The following is a 24493-nucleotide window of genomic DNA, read 5'->3' on the forward strand; positions in this document are numbered from 1 at the left end:
TCGCACTAACTTAGCCTTAAATAATAGAAACAAATTTAGAATGGTTAGCATAATCGCATCTTTCAAGATCCTTGATAATCTGACATGATTTTTTTTACCTTATCCGAACAAATTTGTCTTTGAGACAATTTAGAACCTCTAAATTCGATCCTGAATACACGGAGATGATAGTTAAGAATTGTAGCCTGTGTTTGCACCGTTTATATTATTTTTTCATCACTGTTTGTAGATTTAAAAAAAAATTCAAACAAGTTTCGAGCTCAACTCTTTTATTTTTGGATAATACAAACAAATTTATTTTGACATTTTCTTTCAATACAAAATTGCAGTGATGATTACAGATACATATGTACATATATTTTTTTATTGTTTTTAGAAATAATTTGTTAACAATTATAAAACATAACCATATGTAAACATTAAAAAAAAAGAAATATTTTGTCAATGACACATCTATTTATATAATGTTTGTGTTCCATAAATAATGTGTTATTTAGTACATACATTAAAAGAGAATTAAAGCTACCAATCAATCAAATAAATGTAACAGACCTCATCAAAACAAACGTTAAAATATCCAAAAATACCGATTTCAACAATTATTTAATTAGAACAAATAAACGAACTTCCTGACAGACATTTATTTCACACACAAACACAATCTTATTTATCCAGAACAAAGTACTTTATAGATAACCTATAGCTCAGTTTTGATTCCAGCACTTGGTTCGTTCTTGAAAGCTTGCAATATATTCAACCTGTGCGATAACTCGAGCTTCTTAGTATCGCTGACCTTACCATTTTTTAGCTTTGTCAGGCGCACAGTTTCAGCTGCAACGAACTGTGCTCCCTTTTCACGAATTTTCTTCATAAATGATATATAAACATTGCCACTTGCTTTCTGTTCATCTCCTTGCACTTTGTCAAGTATCTCCGAAGACTTTTCAATCAGGTCATGTTGTTCATCGGCGCTTTTCTGTGAGAATCCCAAAACAAAATCATTGAACTCCTTAACACATCCATCTAAGCCAATATAGAGATTTGTATTATGGGTGACGAACTCCTTAAGATTCTCCACAGTTACTTCCGAATCGGAAGGAAATTTGACATAATCGTCCACTGAGCTGCCACGAAAAAGAAATATAGCTGGATAATTTTCGGAGTCAACATTGTACTTTGCCGCCAAATCACTGTTTTCCTTCTCGCCGTAGTCCTTAATGCCAACAATGCCAAGGAGTAAATCATTTGTCACTTGATGAGCTTCGATTGAAAATTGGCTGAAGGCCTCGTGCTTATCACCATAGGGAAATGCAATATCAAATTTAACCAAGGCATTAGGAAATTTTGGTATTAACTTGTTGAATGTTATGTGATCGAGTTCGACGCAACCAAGACAAGATGCTGATACAGGTGTTAAATTGTAATTATACCAAATTAGTAACAAAAATCCATATTTGTGTAGGTCCATAATTATATTTTTAAAAACTTTTCTCTTTTCTAACGTAAACAAATTTTATCCAAACACAAGTGCTACCGACTGAAAAGTGACAAGCCGGCAGAAGATACTTGTTTTGAATAGCACTAAAAAGTTGTTCATATAACCTGTTCATTGGAGTATGCACTGTACATTATTATACAGTTGGGGTCAAAAAAATAGCACTGAAATGAACAGTATACGAAATGATTTGAGAAAAAATGAAGATTGATTTGTATGGTGGGAATTGCTTCCATATTTCGAACCTAACCCAAAATAAAAAATAAGTTAGGTGGCGTAATAGTCTGTAGAGAACTAGGGTCTAGTGACTTACAACTCTTCACTTTATTACTATCTGCAAGTAATTTTGTCTGGGATATAAGGGACCTACAGTTTTAAGCCGAATACGAACGGGTTATTTGAGAACACACTTTTCATGACAAGAATTACTATTAGAGAATTTGTCAATTCCTAGTTACCCATAAAAAATAGTGGTGGCTTAGAAACGGTTATTAAAATTAAAATACATGCTACCTTATATTGTTTGAACCACAAATTTAACAAATTGAAAAATAAAGTAGAGTTTGTCATTACACTCATACGTTTTTATAAAGACACAAATAAGTGCGAAATAGAAAGGAGGTGAAATAGAAATACTTTTAAAAGTCTCAATCCGCAGTGTTGTGGGTTCAGGATTGTCTTGGATGGTTTTTGACGTTTCTTTTTCTCGCCTTTCTTTGTTTCTTTGCGTTGCTTTTTTATTATTGTTTCAAATATTTCCGAGTAAACAAGAAATACTCCGCCGGACAAATTCAAGTGGAGCAAAGACTTCAATGAAGAAATAATTGAAAGAGTCTAGCTTGGTAGTTTAAGCTTTGGAATGTTTCACCAGATGAAACAAAGTGATACCCAATTTTTCTGTCTCTCAAAGTTGTATTTTTTTAAGGTCGTTTTCAATGAACGACAAAAGCAGGTTAAATGTTTCTGCATTCATCCTTATATAATATAAAAACAATGGTTCATCATTTAATTTTAGTTCATCCGTCAGGAAAATGAAGGATTCTCTTCAGATTTCAATCCAATTCCTTTTTTCTCTTGCTTGGGAATTTTCAAAGCATCCTCAAAAAGGTCTATCCAACATTTCGGAATTATTATCCGTATTAAGGCAGGATGTCAATAATCATTGCTGTAGTAAAATGTGCAGTTTTCTTTAAATATTTTCACACTTTGACTTTGTGCATGAGATCAAAAAATGAAAGTAAAGTGTCAAAAACACGCAACCGAAAAACATCCTGGTGTAATACTGCGAGATTGACGGGATTGGTGTTCAAAAGAAAATATGCGAAACACGCAGCACAAACACCCAAAATTAATAAAGAAAAGTATACTTTTCATTTTATTAGATGCCATTTGGATACGGTGCTATTTTGACAATGTTAAAAAGAAAGCAGCTATTCCCAATACCAAATCAATTCTTTCATTTCATAAAGTTTATGATCATCTGCGGTTCTATTTTTTGGCCGCTACTGTATGAACATACATATGTATGTATATGTGAGAAAAAAGCAAGAGAATAGGAAAACGTTGTAAGTTCATTTAGCTAAACTTGCCTCGGTTCGGTTATAGGTTCTGTATTTTGTTTTTCGTTCAGGTGGAATTATACCTACAGAGTTGAATGACTTCCATGACAATCTGTTGAGTACACAAAGCCACGTTTAAAGTGCGGATTGGATGAGCTCACAACTGAATTCATTTCATGTGAGAAGATGAGAAGAATGTTCTAAAAAAAAGTTTTTTATTAACAATTTAATTTTTGGAGTAGATTAGTTTAAAGCTCTGTTACAACGTTGTTGAATATCAATTCGTTTTTAATGTAACTTTATTTTGTTTAAAATTGTCGAATCATTCGAATTACTCTAAAGTTTAAAGAACGTACATATGTAGGTAATTCTTACAAATCAGAGTACGGGGACGATCACCTAGGCTTTTTTTCTAGATGGTTAATTCGCAAGCATATTTACTATAAAAGTATATTTCTTCTTTTTATGTACTATTATTTTATGTAGAACACTTACAAAAAAAAATTAAAAGTACTTTTTTTGAGACCCAGTTCTAGAACTTTTATATTTTTAATATAGGTAGATAACCTTTTTTTAAATAGAAGCATTTTCAATTCAGCTTTTAAAAACTTTAACTAAAAAAGAAACATAACGAAAAGTTAAAAACAAAAACTAAGAGAAACTCCATAAATCATATTAAGAAAAATTGCGGCAAATATGGCCCACCTGGTTTTAAATATGGGCCGTACATACAAATTTTATATTTTTTTTATTAAATCATGATATCACACATGTTAATAAAATACTAAACACAATTTAATTTAAAAAAGAAATTACCAATTTAACTCAAAATTTAATGTTAAAACACTTTAGAAAACTTACCAAAAAATTACAACCAAAGTAAAAAAAAAAAAAAAACGCCCCGTATATCCTTCACAACAGTCGCTCCACATTAAGCACGAAATACTGAGGCTAAACCGGTTTGAAAGTGTTCGTAGTGCTACATTTTTTTTCGCTCTATTGGTTTGGGCAATACCATTAAAGGCTATATTAGCCGCGTAGGTCACATTTGCCGCACTTGTCTTGTTTTTCAAAAATTAATTACAAGCTCAAAATCAAAACAGACAGATTTTACAAAATTATTTAACATTATATTCTCTTTTGATTGTATGTCTTGAATTCAGTATTGGCAGGCCTTAATTTGTATGAATTTCCCAATTTTTAGTTAGTTTTTACAAGCGTATTTTTTGAAACTCCTTACTCACTAAATTCTGCATTTCATATTCGTTTTAAGATTCTCATCCTTGTTCTTCAGATGTCAATTTGAATTTCAATTTATTGTATACATGTTATTAACATTTGTACATTAAGATTAATATCTTTTGTAGTACAAAGAGATAAGATAAATAGGAACTAATTTAGTTTTTTAGGTATTCAATTTAAATTCCTTAACTTAAAACTAAATTTAAATTTACAAAATTCTGAGTTTTTATTTTAGAGATACGAGTAGCAGCAAAGAAGTGTGAGATTTTAAAAATGAAGAAAAATAAAATAAAGCAGTAGAAAAAGAGTTTGAAAAAAAGAAGAAGAGTTTACAAATGAGAAAAAAAAGAAAGAGTAGCTTTGAGATTAAGTTGAAGTGAAGTGAAGATGGCACTTTTAAAGCGAGTGGCAGTAGCGATAGATCTTATACTTATTGGTAAAGAATTCCATAATTAAACGGCGTGAATAAAAAATAAACGGGATGAATTGAGATAGTTATAGCGTGAGGAAGTTCTAAGGGAACGAGCAAAATTAAGTTTTTTATATAAATACGTTGGAGTCTTACTACTTATAAGATTATGTAAGAAGATACAATTTCTGGCATCAATATAGTTGTCTTAAGTACTTCCCATAAAGTTTTTTACATAGTGAGAAATATGGTCATATCTACGAAGCCCATGGATGTATCTTAACGAGTCATTAAATGCAACTTGAAGTTTTCGTTGGGATAAAGAATCTAAATTAGGGCATACGACTTCAGAGTAAGTAATAAGTGGTAGGATAAGACTTTTAACAAGCCTTTGGGTGGTATCTTGTGGGGTAAAACTTGCAGCCATCCACAATTTCCGAAGACATCCCTATATTTTACCTATAACAGAGTTTGAATGGTCGTATCCTGATAGGTTTGAATTCAGAACAAATCCCAGACTTGTCACAGTTTGAACAATGTTAAGCTTGTCTACAGATAATAAAACATCAGGTAGAGTATTAAGAGCCAGTTTCTTTTTAGTAATTGGAATAACTTGAGATTTTCTGGGATTTAGTAGCAAACCATTTTTTATAGACCAAGAGTAAATTTCATGTAGATCTTCATTTAATTTACTTACAAGAACAATTGTTTTGTCAATTGGCCGAGCTAGATACAATTGAACATCGTCAGCATAGAGGTGAACTGCAGTATGTTTGCAGACAGATGGTAAATCATTAATGAACATACAGAAGATAATTGTAAAATTAATGTAGACTACCAAAGGTAGCGTACGGTAAGCTCATTAAATTCTGATCTTGACAGCATTGTTCAATGGGGATTCAAAATCTGCGTAGAATTTAATGCTTCGAAAACTTAATGTTGTCTACTGTCACAAAAGCGTAACCCTCCTCCAATGCCCTATCCATGGGTGGTACTTGCATCGAGGAGATTGAACAACTATTAATCCTAGGTATGTGCATCACAAACTATTTGTTGTGGAGTGATCACATATTTGACATCGCCAAAAATGCTGCTAAGTGATTAGGTTTTCTCCGACGATGCAAGAAGTTTGTTACCCCTTCTGATCTGGCTATAATTTACAAGGCTTTTATTCGTCCTAAAATTGAGTATAACTCTCATATTTGGGCTGGAGCCCCAATATCGTACTGGATAAAATTGAAAAAAAGAGCTCTAAAAATAAAAGGAGATCGTTCTCTCACAGAGACATTTGCTTCTCTTGAACACTGCCACCGCAAGGTCACATGCCTGTCATTTTTGTATCGTAATTTTTATAAACAATGCTCTCGCGAAATTACCAATTACATTCCTCTCCTTAAACAATTTAACCGTAATACCGTTCTGCTAGGAATGCCCATCAGTTTACCCTTGAGACCAATTTCTTTAGCCGCACTACGCGAATGTGGAATGCTTTACCTGACTCAATACTTCTCACTCATTACAATGTGCTGACATTTAAAACCAATGTGCATCCTAAAAGTTCGCACTTTGTTTAATAATTATAAGGGTGTCCATTACCCCTTTATCCAAATAAAAATAATAAAATGCATTTTATATGAAATTGGAAAAGAAAAGTTATCTTACTGTTGTACTGAGCAAAAAAAGTATGTATGTTTATTTTATCACCCATTGTCTAGAAATTAAAAAACGATTTTTCTTATGCAAGCATTTTTTCATTAAAGTAAAAATGAATTTTTTGAAAATTATAAAAATTATATAAAATCACAAAACTACTTCTTTTAATTTTACCTGCACCAATTATTCCCCAATATAATAAAATCTCATCTATTTTTGAAATATATTATAAAATTCATTGCAAATAAAATGCACGACTGGGTCGTACGAACTTGCTCATGTACCTATCCAAAAAGACAGATTATAATTTAATAAATTAATTTGTACATATATATACAATTCTTCAATTCAAGGTTAGATGTATTTTTAGTATACCGTCATTTAGAGCTTATTGTTATACGTTTTACATTTCAATTATGTAAAAATATGATAACCCATTTTCAAGACATCGAATATCAAAAAAAATCTAAATATTTTTTTTTTAAATCAAAAATAAAAACAATGACATTTTTGATCATCAAATATTTTTAAGACAGTAGTTGAGAAAGTGAGAAGTAAGTAAGTAAGTATTTGAGAAAACTTTAAATCAAGAAAAAACTATCATTCTGTTTCTCATAAAATGCAAATTTACGATTTTGGACAAAACCTTTGTATGGGGACTACTCTTATTTTTAGTCTTAGCTTTCAACCTTAACTTCCAAGGTTTAGTTAATCTACGGAATGGTTTGGGTTTTGGGGGCGAAGACAGGCAGGCAGACGGACGGAATCGAGGGACCTACTTTTTTCGACAAAAATAAAGATTTGACTAAGAATCATGTCAAAAAGTGTAGTTGACGAATCACCTTGTATTAGCTAAATATTTGTACGTTTTGCTAGCCAAAGTTAGTGTGATATAGGAATACACTTGTTACTGGACTAATTTGTAAGACCATTTGTTGATGATGTTAAAAAAGCCAAAAAATAAAGAATTGCCTCCAATGCATAATAATCGATTCACCAGCTAGTCCATATTATATTAAAGGCATTGAAAGTATTATTTCTTTATTATATTTTCTATTTTATGTGAAAAAAACTCGAAAAAGTCATTTTCGAGTATAAAATCTGTATTTGTTTCGAAATAAAGCACAATTACTAGCCTTACTTACCTTACCAAAAGCTTTGAACAATAAACTGACAGATAAAAAGTACAGCCAAAAGACTATTAAGCTCTCACAATTCCTCAATTTTAAATTTGGTAATTGACATTTTAGAACAATTCTCTGGTAGTGAAACCTATTCCTGATAGACGGCTACCTAAAGGCTCACTTTTTCACTTCAGCTACAATGACTTGAAAGATTAAGAGTCTAGTCTTCAATCTAGTCAGCAATTTAAAACCTTAGGCAAATTAAATCCATGACCAGTTTCAATTGTGGGTTATTGTATTTGGCAGATCAGAGGAGGGGAGTTTGTTTTCGTTTCTTTTTTTCAGATTTGAGTTAAGGCTTAGTCCTTCATATTGCTTAACTCATTTGCAAATTTTGGGGATTGCGTTTCCGTCTGTCCGTTTTGCAAAACCTTCTCAAATCCTAATTTAATTTTTAAATGGACTACTTTGTCCCCCGTCGGAATTGTCCATTGTTAGCTACGAATTTCTGATATAGTTGATAGGTTGCACCAGTCCGCTCATCCGTGTAGACTTTTGTCGGTTTTCTTTCGAAGCCATATTGTCAATGTTTTGGCCGCATAATTACTCGGAGTTGTCCAACTTGTATGCTTTGAAGCCTGATATTTGAAAATCCTTTTTGATGTTATACAAATAAAACGCAATTTTTCCAATTTTATTTTTACTGTTTATCATTAAGCATTTTTCAAATAAGTTTTGTTTTTATTTTTGTTTTCAATAAAAAAAATTCTTAGCCTTCAAGCTTTTCCTTTTCAAATTTGTAATATTATTTTTGTTATTGCGATCTTCAAAAAATAAGAAAATGCAACATCTGTAATGCAAATTATTATTTGTTTATGATAATTAGATATTAGTTTTTAATACAAAAGAAATCATTGCTTTGCAATTGTGAAAAATCTAAAAGCTAGCACATGTAGTTATTGTTTGTTATTCTATTTTTAAATGCCAAAATAGCTTAATTTTTGTTAATACAATTTTATTGTTAGTATCGAAAATATTATTTGAGAGACACGTACAAATTTATGTATAATCATCATAAATAATTTTTAAATGCTGTTTTTATAATAACTGTTATAATGTAATAATATTATTTTTGTTATAACTACCATAAAATGTAATATGATTTGAAATCCAACATAGCAAATATACAATAAAATATATTAAAGGCAAACTAAAACAAGACAAAATATATTAATAAATATATCGCATTGCAATTAACAAGAAAAGAATAAATAAGATTGGAATGTGTCAGAGATACAAACAATATTACGGTCTATAAAACATAAATAAAAAGTACTGTATGTTTATTTCAAACAACTAAAAAATGAAATATCAGTAACTGGAGCTTTGAAAGCCAATGAAAACAAATCAATTTTACGAATGTAAACAAAATCATAACTAACTATGGAATGAACTCTGATTAAGTAAATTTATTACCTTTCATCTTTTTGTATGTTGTAAGTATTTTAAGTCCTTATTGTATCTTCGTTTGTGATTTAAGATTTTAAAAATTACAAAGAAATGCTCAATAGAGGAGTAAAAGCTTCCACAAGTATTTGGTCTTGAATTGGAGGTTGAGTCGAACTTGAAATACAAAACGCAACTTTTTCTGTCTTGAAAAAGGGGATTGCCTAATTATCAGACCACAAGTAAGATTTTTCATGTTAACAGTTTCTTAGAGCATACCATGCAAGTCTCCCTAAATATTGTACTTCAAATTGATTTCAGAACCACTTAATATATAGATACTTCAGTACAAAAGCTAAGAATCTACATGTAATGTTTAGTATTTAAAAAAGGAAACTTTTTTCTTAAAAATAGTATGCATCTCAAATTATCTTGGTCATATTTTATCGATATAAATCTATAATCATAAAATGGATAGCAGAACATAAATTTATAACAAAAAATTAAACTAAAAATATCCTTACGTTTTTCAAACCTCATCAAAATTATGTACTGAAGAATTTAAATAACAATTAAAACTCCTATGTTTAGAATTTTCATATTTATGTTTCGTGCTACAACATACATACATAAGTTCAGGCACATATAAAACTTTATATTTATTGAAACTTGGTTTATAAAAGTTTAGTTTTATTAGGTAATGAAACTCTTAGCTATGATTTTGGAAACTCAACACGTACATACGTATATGTAAATGTGTAAATGGTAAAGTTTAATTTTCATTGAAATATTGCACATTGCGTTTATTTTTGAATATCCTTCAATGAGGAGTTTTCCATGTTATTATTTATAAGACATTGTTCTTCTTAACTTCATACATGCAAGTTGTTGTTGGTTGTACCAAATGTTTATTGTTTTTGTGGGGGTATATTGTTATTCCTTTACATTGAAGTGAATAAATATTCTATGAGCGTTAAACACTTAGGATTTACTGATAAAAGTTTTATATTATGTACATTCACAATTTTATTTTTGTTAAAGTCTGAGCACTAAAAATGTATTAACTTTATGATAATATTAATATATGATAAATAATAAAGAATGTGTATCAGTGGTGGGGGAGTGTGTATAGGTAGGACGTATTTATTTGAACTTGTTTTAATGTGTGTAACCATAAATTTTGTTTAATAATTTTTACTTTAAACGCAGTATATATATTTTATTTTTTGATTGATTCAATTATATTTTATTAATTTTTTTAATAACTGCTGCTGCTGTGTGTGTCCTGAGTTATCCTTTATTTATTCAAAATGTGTTTTTTATTAAGATTTTATTGTAAATATATAAAGTATGATTTATTTAAAAACTATTTTGATAAAACGCTTAATATATATGCAAGATAAATTTGTATAACTTTAAAATAATAATAAAAAATAAATTTTTAAATTAGAGTTTTCTAAAAAGTTCATTCAGAAATAGTTTGTTTTGTTTTGTTTTTAATTGGTAGGTATGTGGTATTTTATTGTGTTTGCTGTTGGATTTCGATTTTCTCGACTGTCATGTCTGGATTCATAGCTGTGGCTTCCTGCAATTCCAAAATGTTAATGTTAATAAACCAGAAAACGATTTTGTAAATATTCTTCAAACTATTCTTTTAAACTTTATACCTGAATTGCCTCAGCCAATGCTTTGTCATGATCTATCGGATCGCCATCTGATTGAATTGTTATCTTTTGTTCTACTCTTGTTTCGACAATTCCATCTCGTTCGGTTTTATACTGAAATTGAAAAAAAAATTAATAATTGTACCTATAAATACGTTCACAAATCGATTGATGTCATACAGTTATAGTTTCTACAGTTCTCGTTTTGCTACTAACTGTTTGTGAGGAAACAATTTCTCCATGGCCAGAATATCCGGGTGTTTCCTCACCCAGAATAACTCTGGTCTGTTCAACATGTGGTCCCGTGCTTGTTGGAGATTGCTGTAATTTCATGATATATGTTTTTATTTAATGGTTTTTTTTAGAAAAAATATAATAAAATGTAATATAAATGATTTCCACATGATATATGGTTACAATTTTTCAAAATGCTTAACTTATAACAATAAATTTGATGCGGAACTAAATAACACAACGAACAATGTAATTGTAACTATACTATTGTTTTAATATTTATTTAAACTCATTGCAATCTAAGTACAAACCTGATAAGCTATCGACTTTACCACAGAGCCATACGGCCCATCAATTGGAGTACCTGAATCGCCAGAGCTTGCCGATGAAATACTGTCTCTTCTTTGAAACTAAAAATTTTGTAAATTTTTGTTTGATTCATTACAAAATAAACATAAAACAATTAAATTGTACCATTCAAAAAAATGCATGCGCAGTTTTGTTTTTTTTTTTTCAAACCAATTAAGTATTTAAATAAAATAAAAAGAAAACAGGCAGACTTTTTTCTAGTTTTTGTAGATTTGTATTTAGGCCGGATCTTACCTGGTCACCACTTGTTACTGTTGCAGTTGTCTTAACCTCCTGTGTTACAACTCGCTGTTCTTGTTTGTTTGGATCGTGAGTGCGGGTAGTGGCTACAGTTTTTTCTTCGAGTTGTTCGGTTTTCGCTTTCTTACCCAGGTCTTCGTGGGTGGTGGCAGTTCGAGTAGTAACAGCGGTGGCTGTTACATAAGCACCACTTGAATCATCTCTTGGAGGTTCGGCCTAGGTTTTTTGTGTTGTTGTGTTAATAAAAACGTTTTTGTTTTTAATGCAAACAAAATTCAAATAAATCATTTTGGTCATTTTTTTAGCAAAAACATTTGAAACAAGAAGAAAGCATGATAGTAGAGAAAGTTAGCAGGAAGCATAACATCAATAGTGAGCTGAATTTTTTGCTTTGAGAGCTTGATATTTTATCCGATACAAAAATTTAACTTTTCTTTTTAAGTCAAAATGTAATTATAAAAAAGCAGGGGACATAAAGGAAACGCCTTAAAAAATTGCTTTTGAAACTACTTAAGCTGTATCCACGAAAGAAAATATGAAACATTATATCGTTTAATTATTTTTTTCAAGGACTACAACTTTGTGGTACTTCATGGCAACAGATTGTGAACAATTAAACTTTTTTCACATCTATTTTTAATTTTAAAAGGAATGCACATTTTATATTTCATTCACTTCGAATGAAACATGATATTTCAAATGCGAGAAGTTTTTTGTATCAAATTTAATGATTGGGAAATCAAAACTAATATTCCGTTCATTCTTTTAAAATAAATTTCCACGAGAATTGAAGTTTAGTTAAAAGTATATACTGAGGTTGTTCGGCTCATTTCTTGTTTGAAACATCCACCAGTTGATTATGTACAGATATAATAAAATATTTTAAGTTCAAATAATAAATTATCCACTTAAAATTGTCGTTTAGTTTTGTGGTCATATGTATGTGTCAGCAAATTGTGGTCATTAAAGACAAAAATGTATTTTTTAAAGAAGCATTTGGTTTAATATAAAATATGTTATACTCAAACCGTGTGATTTTAAAGTAAACATAAATATTTCATTTATATTCAAACCTTATAGAATTTCCATTTTTGAAAAAGTTTAAACTGAAAGGAAAACTTATGCAAGTTGTGGCGTATGAAGTTTACATATAAAAAATATTTGTATTAGTAAGAAATAATTTTGCCTGTTAATCCATAAGCGCTTGCAATAAATAAAAAAAAAAAAAACAAACAATAAACAATAAACATATACATACATACAAACAATAATGATTAAGTGCCAAAAAAGCTATAGCAGATTCATAAATGTCTTTTGCAGCTATTTTGAAAAGCTCATTTCATTCAAAGCCATTATTAATATTAAGAAATGTATATCAAATGACGCCCCTTCAATACTTTAAATATTTAATGACTGCTAACCTTATGTTCCTGCGTCGAGAACGTTACTTCGCCAGTGCCTAAATTTCTAACTTCTTCCTCAACATTATGCGTGACGCCATCTTCATTCTTAGTAAGCACTTGTTTTGTCGTTGTCTTAACTACTGTTGGTGTGCTTACATATTTTCCCAATTTTCCACCTCCAGATTTTGGTGTTCCTGATTGCATCTCTTTAATATTCTCTGACTCATATTGCTTCGTCATATCGTCATCACTGCTAGCTTCAGAGTCCCGGCGCAAAGCATTCTTACCCATATGCTTGATACCATCAAAGAACTGCTGACGGGTAATTGGAACGGATTCCGTAGTAGTACTGACTTCAACGTCCTTACCAAAGTGGGTTGGATCGATTTGTGCATAATTGAGAATAAGTTTTCCAGTAACTGGATCCATAATAGCAGTATCTGGATCGATATCGCCTGTTTCAGGATCAATATGTCCGTATTCACTCTTAATGCGTCCCGTTATTGGATCAATCTCTCCTGAAAGCGTCATGGTGTGAGTGACTGTGGTACGAGCACCAGCTATGCGAGGATCATTTGGATCAACCTGAATAATTTCACCAGTTATTGGATCAATCATATTATAAACATAAACAGTTCTATTGGAGAATTTTAAAATGCGTCCCGTTTTGGGATCGATTTCTACCGATTGAGGGTCAAACTCTTCTGGACGGCCGCGTTCGTCTGTCTTTGAGATTAAAAATATTTTTACAATAATAATTTTTCCAGTTTTTGGATCAATACGCCCAACTTTCGTATAAGTTTCCCCACTCTCTGGGTCAACTTGGGTAGCAGCGTATAGTGGTTGTCTGGTTTCGATATCAACCTCACCAGTAGCAGTAAATATTTTCCCAGTGTTTGGTTCAATTTTAATCACATTCGGGTCTAATTTTGTTTGTTGCTTAATTTCATTTGCCTTTGGATCTAAGTAGCCGTAGATTGTGATTACATAACCAGTTATAGGGTCAACACTACTAGATACATATTGAAGTTCATTTGTATTCGGATCCTTGACACCAGTAGGAACCCAAATTTGATTTGTCTTGGGATCAATAATGACATCTTTATCATCACGTAAATCATTAATAGGTTGTTGTGTTTTTGGGTCGACACGATGCTGAACTATGCGTAATGATAAGATGCGAGCATAATCTTTATCAAGTTTGTTAGTTTTGGGATTAACTTGGTTTTTAAGAACAATTTGACCAGTGGTTGCATCAATTTTTACATCCTTAACGCTTGATTTTCCTGTTTTTGGATCATGACATGTAATTGTGTGTCTGACAAGATCGATTTGACCGTATTTCGTATCAACTTTGCCAGCTTTAGGATCAAATTGTCCTGCTGATGTTTCTACTTCAGCGGTTTTGGGTTCAATTATGCCCTTCTTTGAATCATATTTACCAGACAAAGATGTAACTTCAACAACTGGGTCAATCTGTTGGCCGATTTCAATCAAACGCCCAACACTTGTATCAATCTTTCCGGACTTTGGATCTGTTACTCCAAGAATGGTTATTTGACCAGTACTTGGATCAACTGTGACATTCTTTGAAGATATAACTTTTCGTGTTTTAGGATCCACTGTTTTGATTTCACCTGTCTTCGGATTGATTTCACCATATTTTGTGTCCAAAATACCGGTTTCTAAATTCAAAACGCCTAAAGAGCGTTCGACTTCGCCATTAACAGTGTCCACTTTTTTCGTTATTGGGTCGATTCTACTTGTAATCACAGTGAGCTCGACAACCGGATTATCCTGTTCTGTAATACATATGACCTGACCCAAGGAGTCGTCTACGCGACCAGTCTTTGGATCAGCAACTCCTTTTACAAGATGCAAATTACCAGTCTTGGGATCGACTTCACCTTGGTATGTTTCTTTTTTTCCTGTCATTGTATTCAATGCTTCAAGAGTACCTTTTTTGGGATCAATTAAACCATACTTGGACTCGATGCGACCAGTTTCTAGATTTAAAATACCACTTGAGTGTTCGATTAGGCCGCTTTCGGTATCGACTCTCTTAGTCGATGGGTCGAATTTGGATGTGATGACCATTATCTTAACTCTCTTCTTCTTGGCCTTTGCGGCATCTTTAACTGGTAAACCGGCAACAGATTTTCCCACTCTATCTAAACCAGAGTTTGGTTTTTCTTTGGCATAACGTTCAGCATCCAAAAATGCAGCTGTTGGATCAATGGTTGGCTTATAGCTACCAGGAGCCCCAGATGTATAACCACCTCTGCCTTCATTTGGCGAGTAAGATCTACCGTGAGCATCTGTTAAGGGAGCAGCATTTTCAGCTGTGCCCAGTAATTTAGCTTTCGACTTGGGTGACAAATTTCCTTCTTTAAGTAGCTTTTCTTTAGTTTTCGGCGATAATTGGCCTTTGTTCAATTTATCGCGAGTCTTAGGCGATAATTCTCCCTTTTTCAACTTTTGAGCATGCTCTTTAAGTTGCTCTGCGTTGCCAGGAGCATAATTAAAAGCCAATCCGACCTTTTTCTGTTGTGATCCAGGTGACAGCTGTTCGCTGCCGTCATAGCCTTTATTGGAATTTGGATCTTGGTCGTAACGGAATCCACCAGGGACGTACGACTTTCGTGTTGGACTTGTACCAGCATCGTCTTCCGAATATTCATAAGGCCTAGTATAACCCGATTGACCCTTATTAGTATTTGTATTTGTTTTATCTGGTGAGGTGGCTAACACGCCTACTTTTTCAACTTTTTCTTTTCCTGTTTTACCGAATTTATCTTTTAAATCTTTTGTTGGTGAAGGTGATTGTTCTTTTTCTTTTGGTGATTTGTCCTTCGGGGATTTTCGGCCTCCAGAGAAGAGACCAAGTCCCTGAGTAATTTTGAAAATAAAAAAATAAATTGAAAATAAAAATAAAAAATTAAGAAAAACTTAAAAAAAAGGTTCTAGTATCTAATAAATAATTAAAATAAAATAATTAAAAAATCAATCAATTGATTAAAATCAAAATCCCTGATTTCCACACGATGATATTCAGACAGACGACTTTTTTTGTTTTTAATTGTATATATATCATTGCAAATTTGCGTATCTCATGTTAATATTCTTAAATTATTTGTTCTTAAGAAAACAATGAAAAAACAAAAGTTTTAACTTACACGTCCTTTTCCGGTAGACTTTTCTGAGTGGTTTGAACCATTTAAACCATCATTGCCTGTACAACAAAAAAATTATATAAGTTCAACGTTCACTTCCAAAAAATTATTTTTCAAAAATACCATTTATTTCTTCATTAGGTTTGCCGCTTTGTTTTTCCTTGTCATCCTTCGATTTCTTGTCTTTGTTTTCTTTATCGGAATCGCCAGGACGGGCCTATTAGAAAAACACAATTTAAATTCACGAAATGCGACTTCACATAAAATTGTATAATAAAAGCTTAAGGACATAAGACAAGAAACAAGCACACATGCAACAAAAAGTATATATTTTATTGAATAATAAATTACAAAGGGATTATTTTTTAAATAGAGTTTTAGAAAAATATGTTTATGTAATAAAATAAACATAAAAAGTTATATATGATGTAGTGTTGGTAGTTGTTTTGTTTTTGTTGCCAATTCGTACCTGATTTTTTCTATGATCACACAAAAAATATCAAAATTATGACTTTATAAATTTTGTTTAAGGTAATTTTACAACATATCAACCAACACACAAATGTTAAAAAATGGAGCAACTCTTTTTTTTGTGATTTTATTTTGTTTTTGCCATATCGTCTTTTTAAAAAGCTTACATTTGAAAAGCTCTAGGAAAAATATTTGGTGGGTGTAACACCCTTGCCACATAGTGCGAGAATACACGAGCACATTAAAGATTGAATCCTCGAAAGAAAAATGTTTTTTTTTTATTATCCTTTCTCTTTCGAGAATTCAATCTTTTTTGCGCTTGTGAATTCTAGCACATAGTTTATTAACATAATTAATTAAATATTGTATTCTTAAACAATAATACATGTCGAGCATAATACATACATACATATATTAAGGAAAAACACACAAGGAAATTTTATTTTTTAAAACAGAATAATTAAAAACGATAAGATTGAAAAAAGTTCAGTTTTTTAGAGTCTTTTATTTATGAAATGCTAATTGATCTTATAGAACAACTATTTGGCTATTTGATAGTGACTGCCAAAAGAATACGGACATAAAACTGTTTCCAAAATACAGCATCATTATTCAAATGGAGCTCACATATCAGATTAATATTTTGGAAAATTTTGAACAGAAGAAAGTTCGTAAGCTTTGAAAATAACATGAGTTCCAATGATTTTTTAGGACTCACGAGCTCCTTCCAAACAATTTAAAGTGCAAGGAGTTCACTTATAATAAGTTCTAATTTCTTTTTATTATTTTTTTGAATGGACAGAAAAGTTAATGTATTTGAATACAAACAAAAATTGAGAAAAATCACAAAAAACGAGTAACAAAGCCATTGAGAGCGAAATATAACGAGGTATTGTGTATGTGTACGCTGAGGAGATATTATAGGTATTTTTTTTGCACTAGCTTACATACTGTGCTGATTATTTTTGAAATACGAAAATTAGTGATTTAAATTGCGTTGCGGGTTTTCATAGTAGATGAACAAACTTTAAACCTTAAGATTATGTAAATAGACTGTATTATATTGTACAACATAAAACATGAGTTTTGGAATTTTGGAACAGATAAATAAGTCTGCCATAAAGTGAATTATTTTCATAGAGTATACATACATAAATAATGTATAGTATAGGATTCAAGAAAAATAAAATATTAATATGAAATAAGATCACAGTTATTTATTACAAAAAAAGAATAGAAATAATTAACATAGCTATGTTGATATCATGTGCGAAAATGAAAAAAACTCAAGACTTAGCCTTGTTTGAATTTGACTTCTTAAAATTTCTTATAATAATTTTGTATTATGGTATATTCCGATAAATGCATATACTTTATTTGTAAAAGCAGTGCAAAGTTGATTAGAGTAAATAGCCCTGTTAAAATAATTTTTAAAATCATTTTCACAAAAACGACACAATAGTTAACAATATTATGTCGCTACTATAACATTGCAACGATGAATGGTTTCCACATAGCCCTACTTGGATAGCAAAGTTATAAAAATATTAAAAAAATATTAGTAGGCTAAAGCAATCCGTGGAGACCCGATATGGAATTACATATGTAGGTATACTACCAACCACTAGGATAAATAAATAACTGTTGCTCTTTAAAGCTGGTGGAAGTGTTGTACCCGAAAACTTTTAATACCTTGAATAGGTACGTATTTTACCATTACAAATAATAAAATTTAAATAAAAGGGAATACCAAACATTAAACTCTTAATAAAGAGTATAAATAAATGGATGAGGCCACTGAGAATAGGCAGGTTCAAAGGACATAAGGGATTAATTCTACCAAAGTGACTGTTGATCATGTCTTTTCATTCAACTGAAAGCTGAACTTTATTACTCTATGATTTTTTTATTTTCTGCATATCTTTATTTAATGTTTTGTGTAAAAGGGTCCCTTGTCAATTTGTAAAAGCAATATTTCTTTACAGTACAAAATACAAATCGTGATAGACTTTTACATTGTCTGAGGACTGTTTTGTAGGCAGTAATGTTTTTAGTAGTTTTTGTAACATGAACTTAAACTAAAAGTTTGTGAAGTAAAGTTCTGAATTTGAAATTCAGGACACATGAAAAAATAACTTATTGACTTAGTCAAAATTTACGTCCAAAGAATAAAGTTGACTGCAAATGAAGTCTCTTATGTTGTCTTAACCTGCCAAATATTATTTATATTTATATTTTAAAGAGTTCGATAGCTACAGATAGAGCAAAAATAGATGCTCTAAGGGATTTACGACTCTCAGGACGTGAAATAGCAAGGATACTTAATAGAAGCAAGAAAGTTTAAAGGAGCCATATTGCTGATCCTTTGGTTACAACTTGTATTCATAATCATATGATTTGAGAAAGAATGAGCTTATTTTGGAAAGACATCATAGCCGTCAGGTGTAAGAGTGTGGCGAGCTATAATCTTCTATGGCACAATCGACATTTAATTTTCTCCATAATAATAACCGGGAACAACTATTAATGTTTGCTGGAACGATCATTTCCAAAAATAAAAAGCATCTTTGGACCTCTGCCTTGGATTTTCCAAAAAGACAATGCCCCATGCCATGACCCCTATATTCATCACACTTTAACTTGATTGAAACCATTTGACCATGGCTTTTTCATAAAGTTTGTGAAGTTGGCAGACCGTTTGAAGAACCTTAATCCAAGTTTTTCGTGATTCCTGGGTCTAAATTTCCTGTGATTATTAAAAAAAAATGTATGTTTCCATTCCAGACCGTCTTATTGAGGACATAGTCATTAGTCTTTACTAATAAAAAAAACGTTATACATAAATAAATGTTGTTAAACCATTAAATGTAAATATTTCATTAATTTGTTAGTATTTTTGTTTTGAAATTTTGCATGTGGCCTTAAGTAATTTATTTTTTGATCTTTGGAAATTGCAACACTCCTTTCCAATTACCCTTTAATTTTATACATTTTTATTGATGAAATGCGTACCAATTCAGAGTAAGTTAAAGTTTACGGGTACAACACGTGGTTGTCAGTTTACATTATTAATCAATTAAGATTAATCGCTGAGTCTACCAATGTACATTTAATCGCGTTTTGATCGTTAAAGAACGATTTAGCGGATTCTTTTTGCATCAACAACAGTCGAGACATAATACTCAAAGAGAAGTAACAGTCGAGACAGATTACTCATAGAGAAGTTGTTTAAGATCATCCTCTGATTCCAAAGAATCTAATAAAGGACGTGTTTCTCTTTATTTATTTAGCAACGAATAAGATTGCGGCCTGACGAATATTGAAATACATTGTTAAGTAATTCTAGGCTATATCGTAATAATATTATTACTATAAACGTATAGTATCGAAAATTATGTCTATAGAAATTTAATAAGTACCTATTATAAAGTTTATTTGTTATTTTATGTATTTAAAAAAAAAAACATAAAAAGTTCCTTATAACAAGATTCTATGGGAAAAATAATCTCTCTTCTAAAATTTTAGATTCTATTAATTTTAAAATACCAAAACAAAAACTAAACATTTTACTGTTCTGCAACTTTTAAAAACTGCAAGTTTTTCATAAATTGTTTTAACTGGGCTGTAATTGTATTTGTTGGCAATCTATACGTATTTATGATATGTCTATCTTTAAAGCGATTAAAATCAAACATCGATCTTATCAAACATAGAAGTATACCTACGAGTAAATCAATAAAAAATAAAGCTCAATTTTCTGTCAAACATACAACTTTTTTATATAAAGCGAGCTAAAGGAAAATTAACTAAACGAAATTCAAAATCGAAATAAATAAAATATTTTAAAACAGTTTGGGATACAAAAATTGAAAAACAAAAAAATGTCATGGTAGTTAATTTTTGATGTTTTTTAATAACCTGCTCGTCGACAATGTAATCTGCACCGGTCTCGTAATCGCCTTCAATTGAACTCTGCGATGAAGCAGATGCTGTACCAGTGCTTGATTCACGCTTCAACTGTAGTTGTCATCAATCAATTATTTTTTATTTGTTTTGTATTGCATTCATAAATAAATTTATTTATTTTGTGATACATACAAAAAATTATATGAGTTGAGAAATTGATAACCAATGTGTTGTGGATTGTGTGTTTGCGTGTGTTGTTTATGAGTTAAGTGAATGAATTTTATGTTGGATTTACAATTAAAAAAAAAACCAAAAAAAAAAAATGTTAGTTGAATACGTATTAATATCGAGAAATTAAAAGTAAGCAAACATTACTATTTTGTTGTTTTGAATATATGTATTTGTCATTTTAAATGGATTGTATTTTTTAATTTTTAAATATTTAAATCTAAAAGAAAAATGTAGGCAAACCTTTTCTTTTTTATCTTTTTTCAATGGACTTCTGCTGCGAGGTGGATCTAAATCTGGAATGTGATCTGGTGGGTGACCCATAGTATGCCGCTTTTGAGCATCTTTCTCACGTTCTTTTTCAGCTAAAGCTAAAGCTGTATAAAAAACGAAAATTTAGGTGTATTACTAACATATATAGTACATTTTCTCTTAAAGTACATACCATCCATGCTCTTGCTGGTTAGCCGACGGCCCGATAAGCTCCGGTCAAACTTGGGAGCTGCACGCTCTACAGGATTTTTTCTGGTCTCATACATGGTTCGGCCAGAGTAACGGAACTTAGATCCGAATCTTGGAAAAAGACTTGACTTAGTTGGTGGCTCTGGTGTCATCAAACGGAAGAATGTATGGTGTTCAACGCAGGATTTCCATAATTTTTTAGCAGCACTATGACTGGCTAACTTAAAGCCAATCGTTGACTCGTACTGCTCAAAATCACCAGGACGGATTTTGATGTAAAAATTGTGACGTTTGTAAGAAATTTTCAAAATTTTCGGCCAAGCGAAACGATTGATACGCAATCTAAAAAAAATTGATCATTAGAATCGATCACATAATTTGTTTTAAATTTCCTTACTTATCACGATAAACAAGCAATCCAGATGCGCAAACACCTAACATGATGTCTACACCCTCAGAGTCTTTAGCTGGATGCAAATCTACCCCGTACATTGCAAGTTTTTTTGCATTCTCTAAGTAATGCAATTCTGCTTCAGCAGGTGATTGTCCTCTGTAAAAATAAACCTGATTAATATCATTCTTTGGGGGTATGCACTGTAAATACTTATGAGTCTTATGCAAATCCATGACCTTTTGCTCCAATTCAGAATTCTGATTTGGTGCAATTTTGAAATCTTTTAAATAACCTCTGTCTGGCATTTCCTTTGGATCGTAGTCTCCCATTTCGGATTGAACGAGATACGAACCCAAAAGGGCATGAGTAACGAATGTACATGGTAATCGTTCTTCCAAGATATCGTTACGAATCTATGAGAAAATTTTAATTTAATTTATATCAATTCTATTTAAAAATTTGAAGGTACTCACTTGAAGACAAAGTTGGTATCTAGTTATATCCTCCTGTAGTTGAGCCGGCTCTGGAGGATAGAATTTCACAGCAAATTGTAGCACCCATGGATCAGTTCGGAAGAATTTAGCCACCTGTTTCTCTAGATCTAACCAAACACGATCGTCAGTTGGAATCTGATAAATCAAACCAAAGTAATCTTTTTCCAGAATGTTTAAGCCCGCACAAATAGAATTCAGCAAATCTCGTCCTCTGGCTTTACGCTAATTAAATTAGATAATATTTATTTTATGAGAAATAAGCGATTTAATAATAATAATTGTTTATTACATCAATTGTAACATCTAAAATAGAACCATCAAGGAGAGTCACGCGTGCCAGGGCAGCTTTTGATGTGGAAACAGCTGTTGACTTTTTCTTTGTAGGTGTTTCTGTCTCAGTTCCAGCTGGAGAAGATTTTGTTTCTGCCGGCATCTTTATGTTTTAAGGATATCAATATCACTTAAAATTGTTTCTAAAAATATAAAATAATTAATTTATTTAAAAAATGCAGAATAATTTTGGTAATTTATAATTTTATTTGTTGGAGCATAACTAAAAGTTTAATGACAGCTTTTTGCACATGTATTCAAAAAAAAAAAAAAAGAAATGATAGGTCAAATATGTACCGGTCCGTATTGCTTAATTTGTATATACATAATATTTATTAATTTCGATCATTTTTTAAAGGTTGCACTATTATATTCAATTAAGGAACTTAGAATCTATATTTAAAGTTTTTACATTTTATTAGCAAAAATGAATTATGAAAATCATGAAGTTAGGACCAATTGGTTCAAAAATTAAATCTTTTAAAAACTTAATGATTCAATGAAAATGTCAGCTCTTGCCCATTAATACCGTTCTTGGTACTCGATAAAATAAATGGTTTGAAACCAAAATAACAACTAGCGCAAAAAGTTGGTATTTTAACTTTTGTTTCTTAGCTCCTCTATATATTTAACTTGACTAGAAAAGATTAACACTGTGAGCATGAGCATCACTAAGATGATATTCATATTCCAAATCGAATTAAGCGAACAATGACATTGTAAGAAGTATATAAAGTAATTGAGTAATGAATAAAGAGCAATGTTAAAGAATTAAAGCAAGTGGCGATGTTCCATAGATAAGTAGAAATTGTAGTTACAGTGCCTTAGGACAAAGCTGATGGCAATTGTCCGATCTGCGGTTGATTGTCATCTGTCGTGTTATATATTTAAGGCGAACGTACGAAGCTGTGGTCAAGTTTAAATGTAGAATAATTGAATTAAACGGTAAAGTGTGTGATAATAAGACAATTTCGCTATGTAACTGCTTATAGCTTGCGGATTTAATTTGATTTTATTGCAATATTGACATGTCTTACTTATAAATCTAAAATTGTTGTAATTAATAACTTCTAGATACTTTTGAAATTACAAGTTTTTATTTATTTTCGTAAAGAAATTGTACAGAATTTTGTTGAAATATTTGAAAAAATTAAAGTTCAACGAAGTTGTTGTTAGAGAATAATGTATTATAATTATTCCTTTGAATATTCCAGTACTATAGGTTAGGTTATAGTGGCTGTCCAAGATGGAAACGGACAAACTTAGGCCAGTTTAATGGCCCATTGTGATACCACATGAATCATGAGGCTTCCTCCTAAGTTCAATGAAACCAATTTGAGTCCCTTACGAAACGTGAGAGGCTGATTATGCTAATATGATTTAGATCGTTAACTAAGAATTCTCCTAGGTAATTCTTGCGTTTTCAAGCCAGAGCAGGGCATGTGCAGAGAATATGAAGAACCGTTTCTTCCTCTTTCTCGTCCATACAGCTTCTGCAAAAGTCATTTAAGAATAAGCCTAGCATCATGGCGTGCTTTCCTATTAGACAATGTCCGGTTAGCTTGAACGTTTTAAATACACTGTTTGTCAATGTTTTTTGTGACTTGACACTTGGTAATGTTGTTCCACCTGGTGCCTGCCCTCCTCACAGCGTCTTGCATTAGCAACAGTTTACAAATAGCGATTGGTATGCCAGTACTTGCCAAACGTGGTAGGATGGGCTGTACTGTACCGTTCCTGGAGAGTTCATCTGCCTTACAGTTACCTGGAATGTCTCTACTCTATGGCCCGGCATCCAGCAAAGGTGAATATTAAACTGTTGTGCCATCCCCATTAGAGATTATCAAAAGTTATGGACTGTTATAGAGTTTGTAGAGACAGAGTCCAGAGATTTGACAGCGGCCTGGTTATCTGATAAAATACGGATATCAGATACGCATATCACGTTTTCTTTAAGCCAGGACAAGACTTCCTTTATCGCCAAAAGTTCCGCCTGCAACACTCTACAATTATTGAGAAGGCCGAATGAGAGAATTAATTTCCAACCCTTTCTTTTGTTTTTGACCCATCTGTATAAGAATCCAATAAGTTAGAATAAAATGTTATCACTATGCAATGGGTGGTTAAAATATAAATTTATGGTATGGCTTTTGTTGTAAGTGAAAAAAGTCGGTTCACATGGCGATGGAACACCCAG

General features: G+C 31.4%; 2 protein-coding genes across 7 annotated transcripts in view; both read right to left on the reverse strand.

Annotated features, from left to right (window-relative positions):
- Window positions 1-456: 456 nt before the first annotated feature.
- LOC129949641 (protein windbeutel) lies at window positions 457-1577 on the reverse strand. Its single transcript, XM_056061213.1, has one exon. The coding sequence runs from the start codon at window positions 1466-1468 to the stop codon at window positions 698-700; it is 771 nt and encodes a 256-aa protein (XP_055917188.1). The 5' UTR covers window positions 1469-1577; the 3' UTR covers window positions 457-697.
- A 6756-nt stretch (window positions 1578-8333) lies between these two features.
- Window positions 8334-24493, reverse strand: part of LOC129951686 (protein 4.1 homolog) — a 51631-nt gene continuing 35471 nt past the window's right edge. For 3 of the 6 annotated variants that reach the window (XM_056063971.1, XM_056063970.1, XM_056063972.1), the window contains 15 exons: window positions 22256-22439; window positions 21946-22188; window positions 21683-21885; window positions 21476-21628; window positions 21062-21420; window positions 20860-20993; window positions 20401-20499; window positions 16135-16228; window positions 16015-16070; window positions 12857-15727; window positions 11430-11651; window positions 11138-11236; window positions 10773-10913; window positions 10596-10706; window positions 8334-10513 (listed from right to left, as the gene is read on the reverse strand). In XM_056063971.1, the coding sequence (XP_055919946.1) occupies window positions 10448-10513; window positions 10596-10706; window positions 10773-10913; window positions 11138-11236; window positions 11430-11651; window positions 12857-15727; window positions 16015-16070; window positions 16135-16228; window positions 20401-20499; window positions 20860-20993; window positions 21062-21420; window positions 21476-21628; window positions 21683-21885; window positions 21946-22188; window positions 22256-22399 (4995 nt within the window). In that variant the 5' untranslated portion in view covers window positions 22400-22439 and the 3' untranslated portion in view covers window positions 8334-10447. The remainder of the gene's footprint in view (window positions 10514-10595; window positions 10707-10772; window positions 10914-11137; window positions 11237-11429; window positions 11652-12856; window positions 15728-16014; window positions 16071-16134; window positions 16229-20400; window positions 20500-20859; window positions 20994-21061; window positions 21421-21475; window positions 21629-21682; window positions 21886-21945; window positions 22189-22255; window positions 22440-24493) is intronic. The other 3 variants (XM_056063976.1, XM_056063973.1, XM_056063975.1) reach the window with 3 other exon arrangements.

The sequence above is a fragment of the Eupeodes corollae genome, chromosome 3, assembly GCF_945859685.1.
Source record: "Eupeodes corollae chromosome 3, idEupCoro1.1, whole genome shotgun sequence".
NCBI lineage: Eukaryota > Metazoa > Arthropoda > Insecta > Diptera > Syrphidae > Eupeodes > Eupeodes corollae.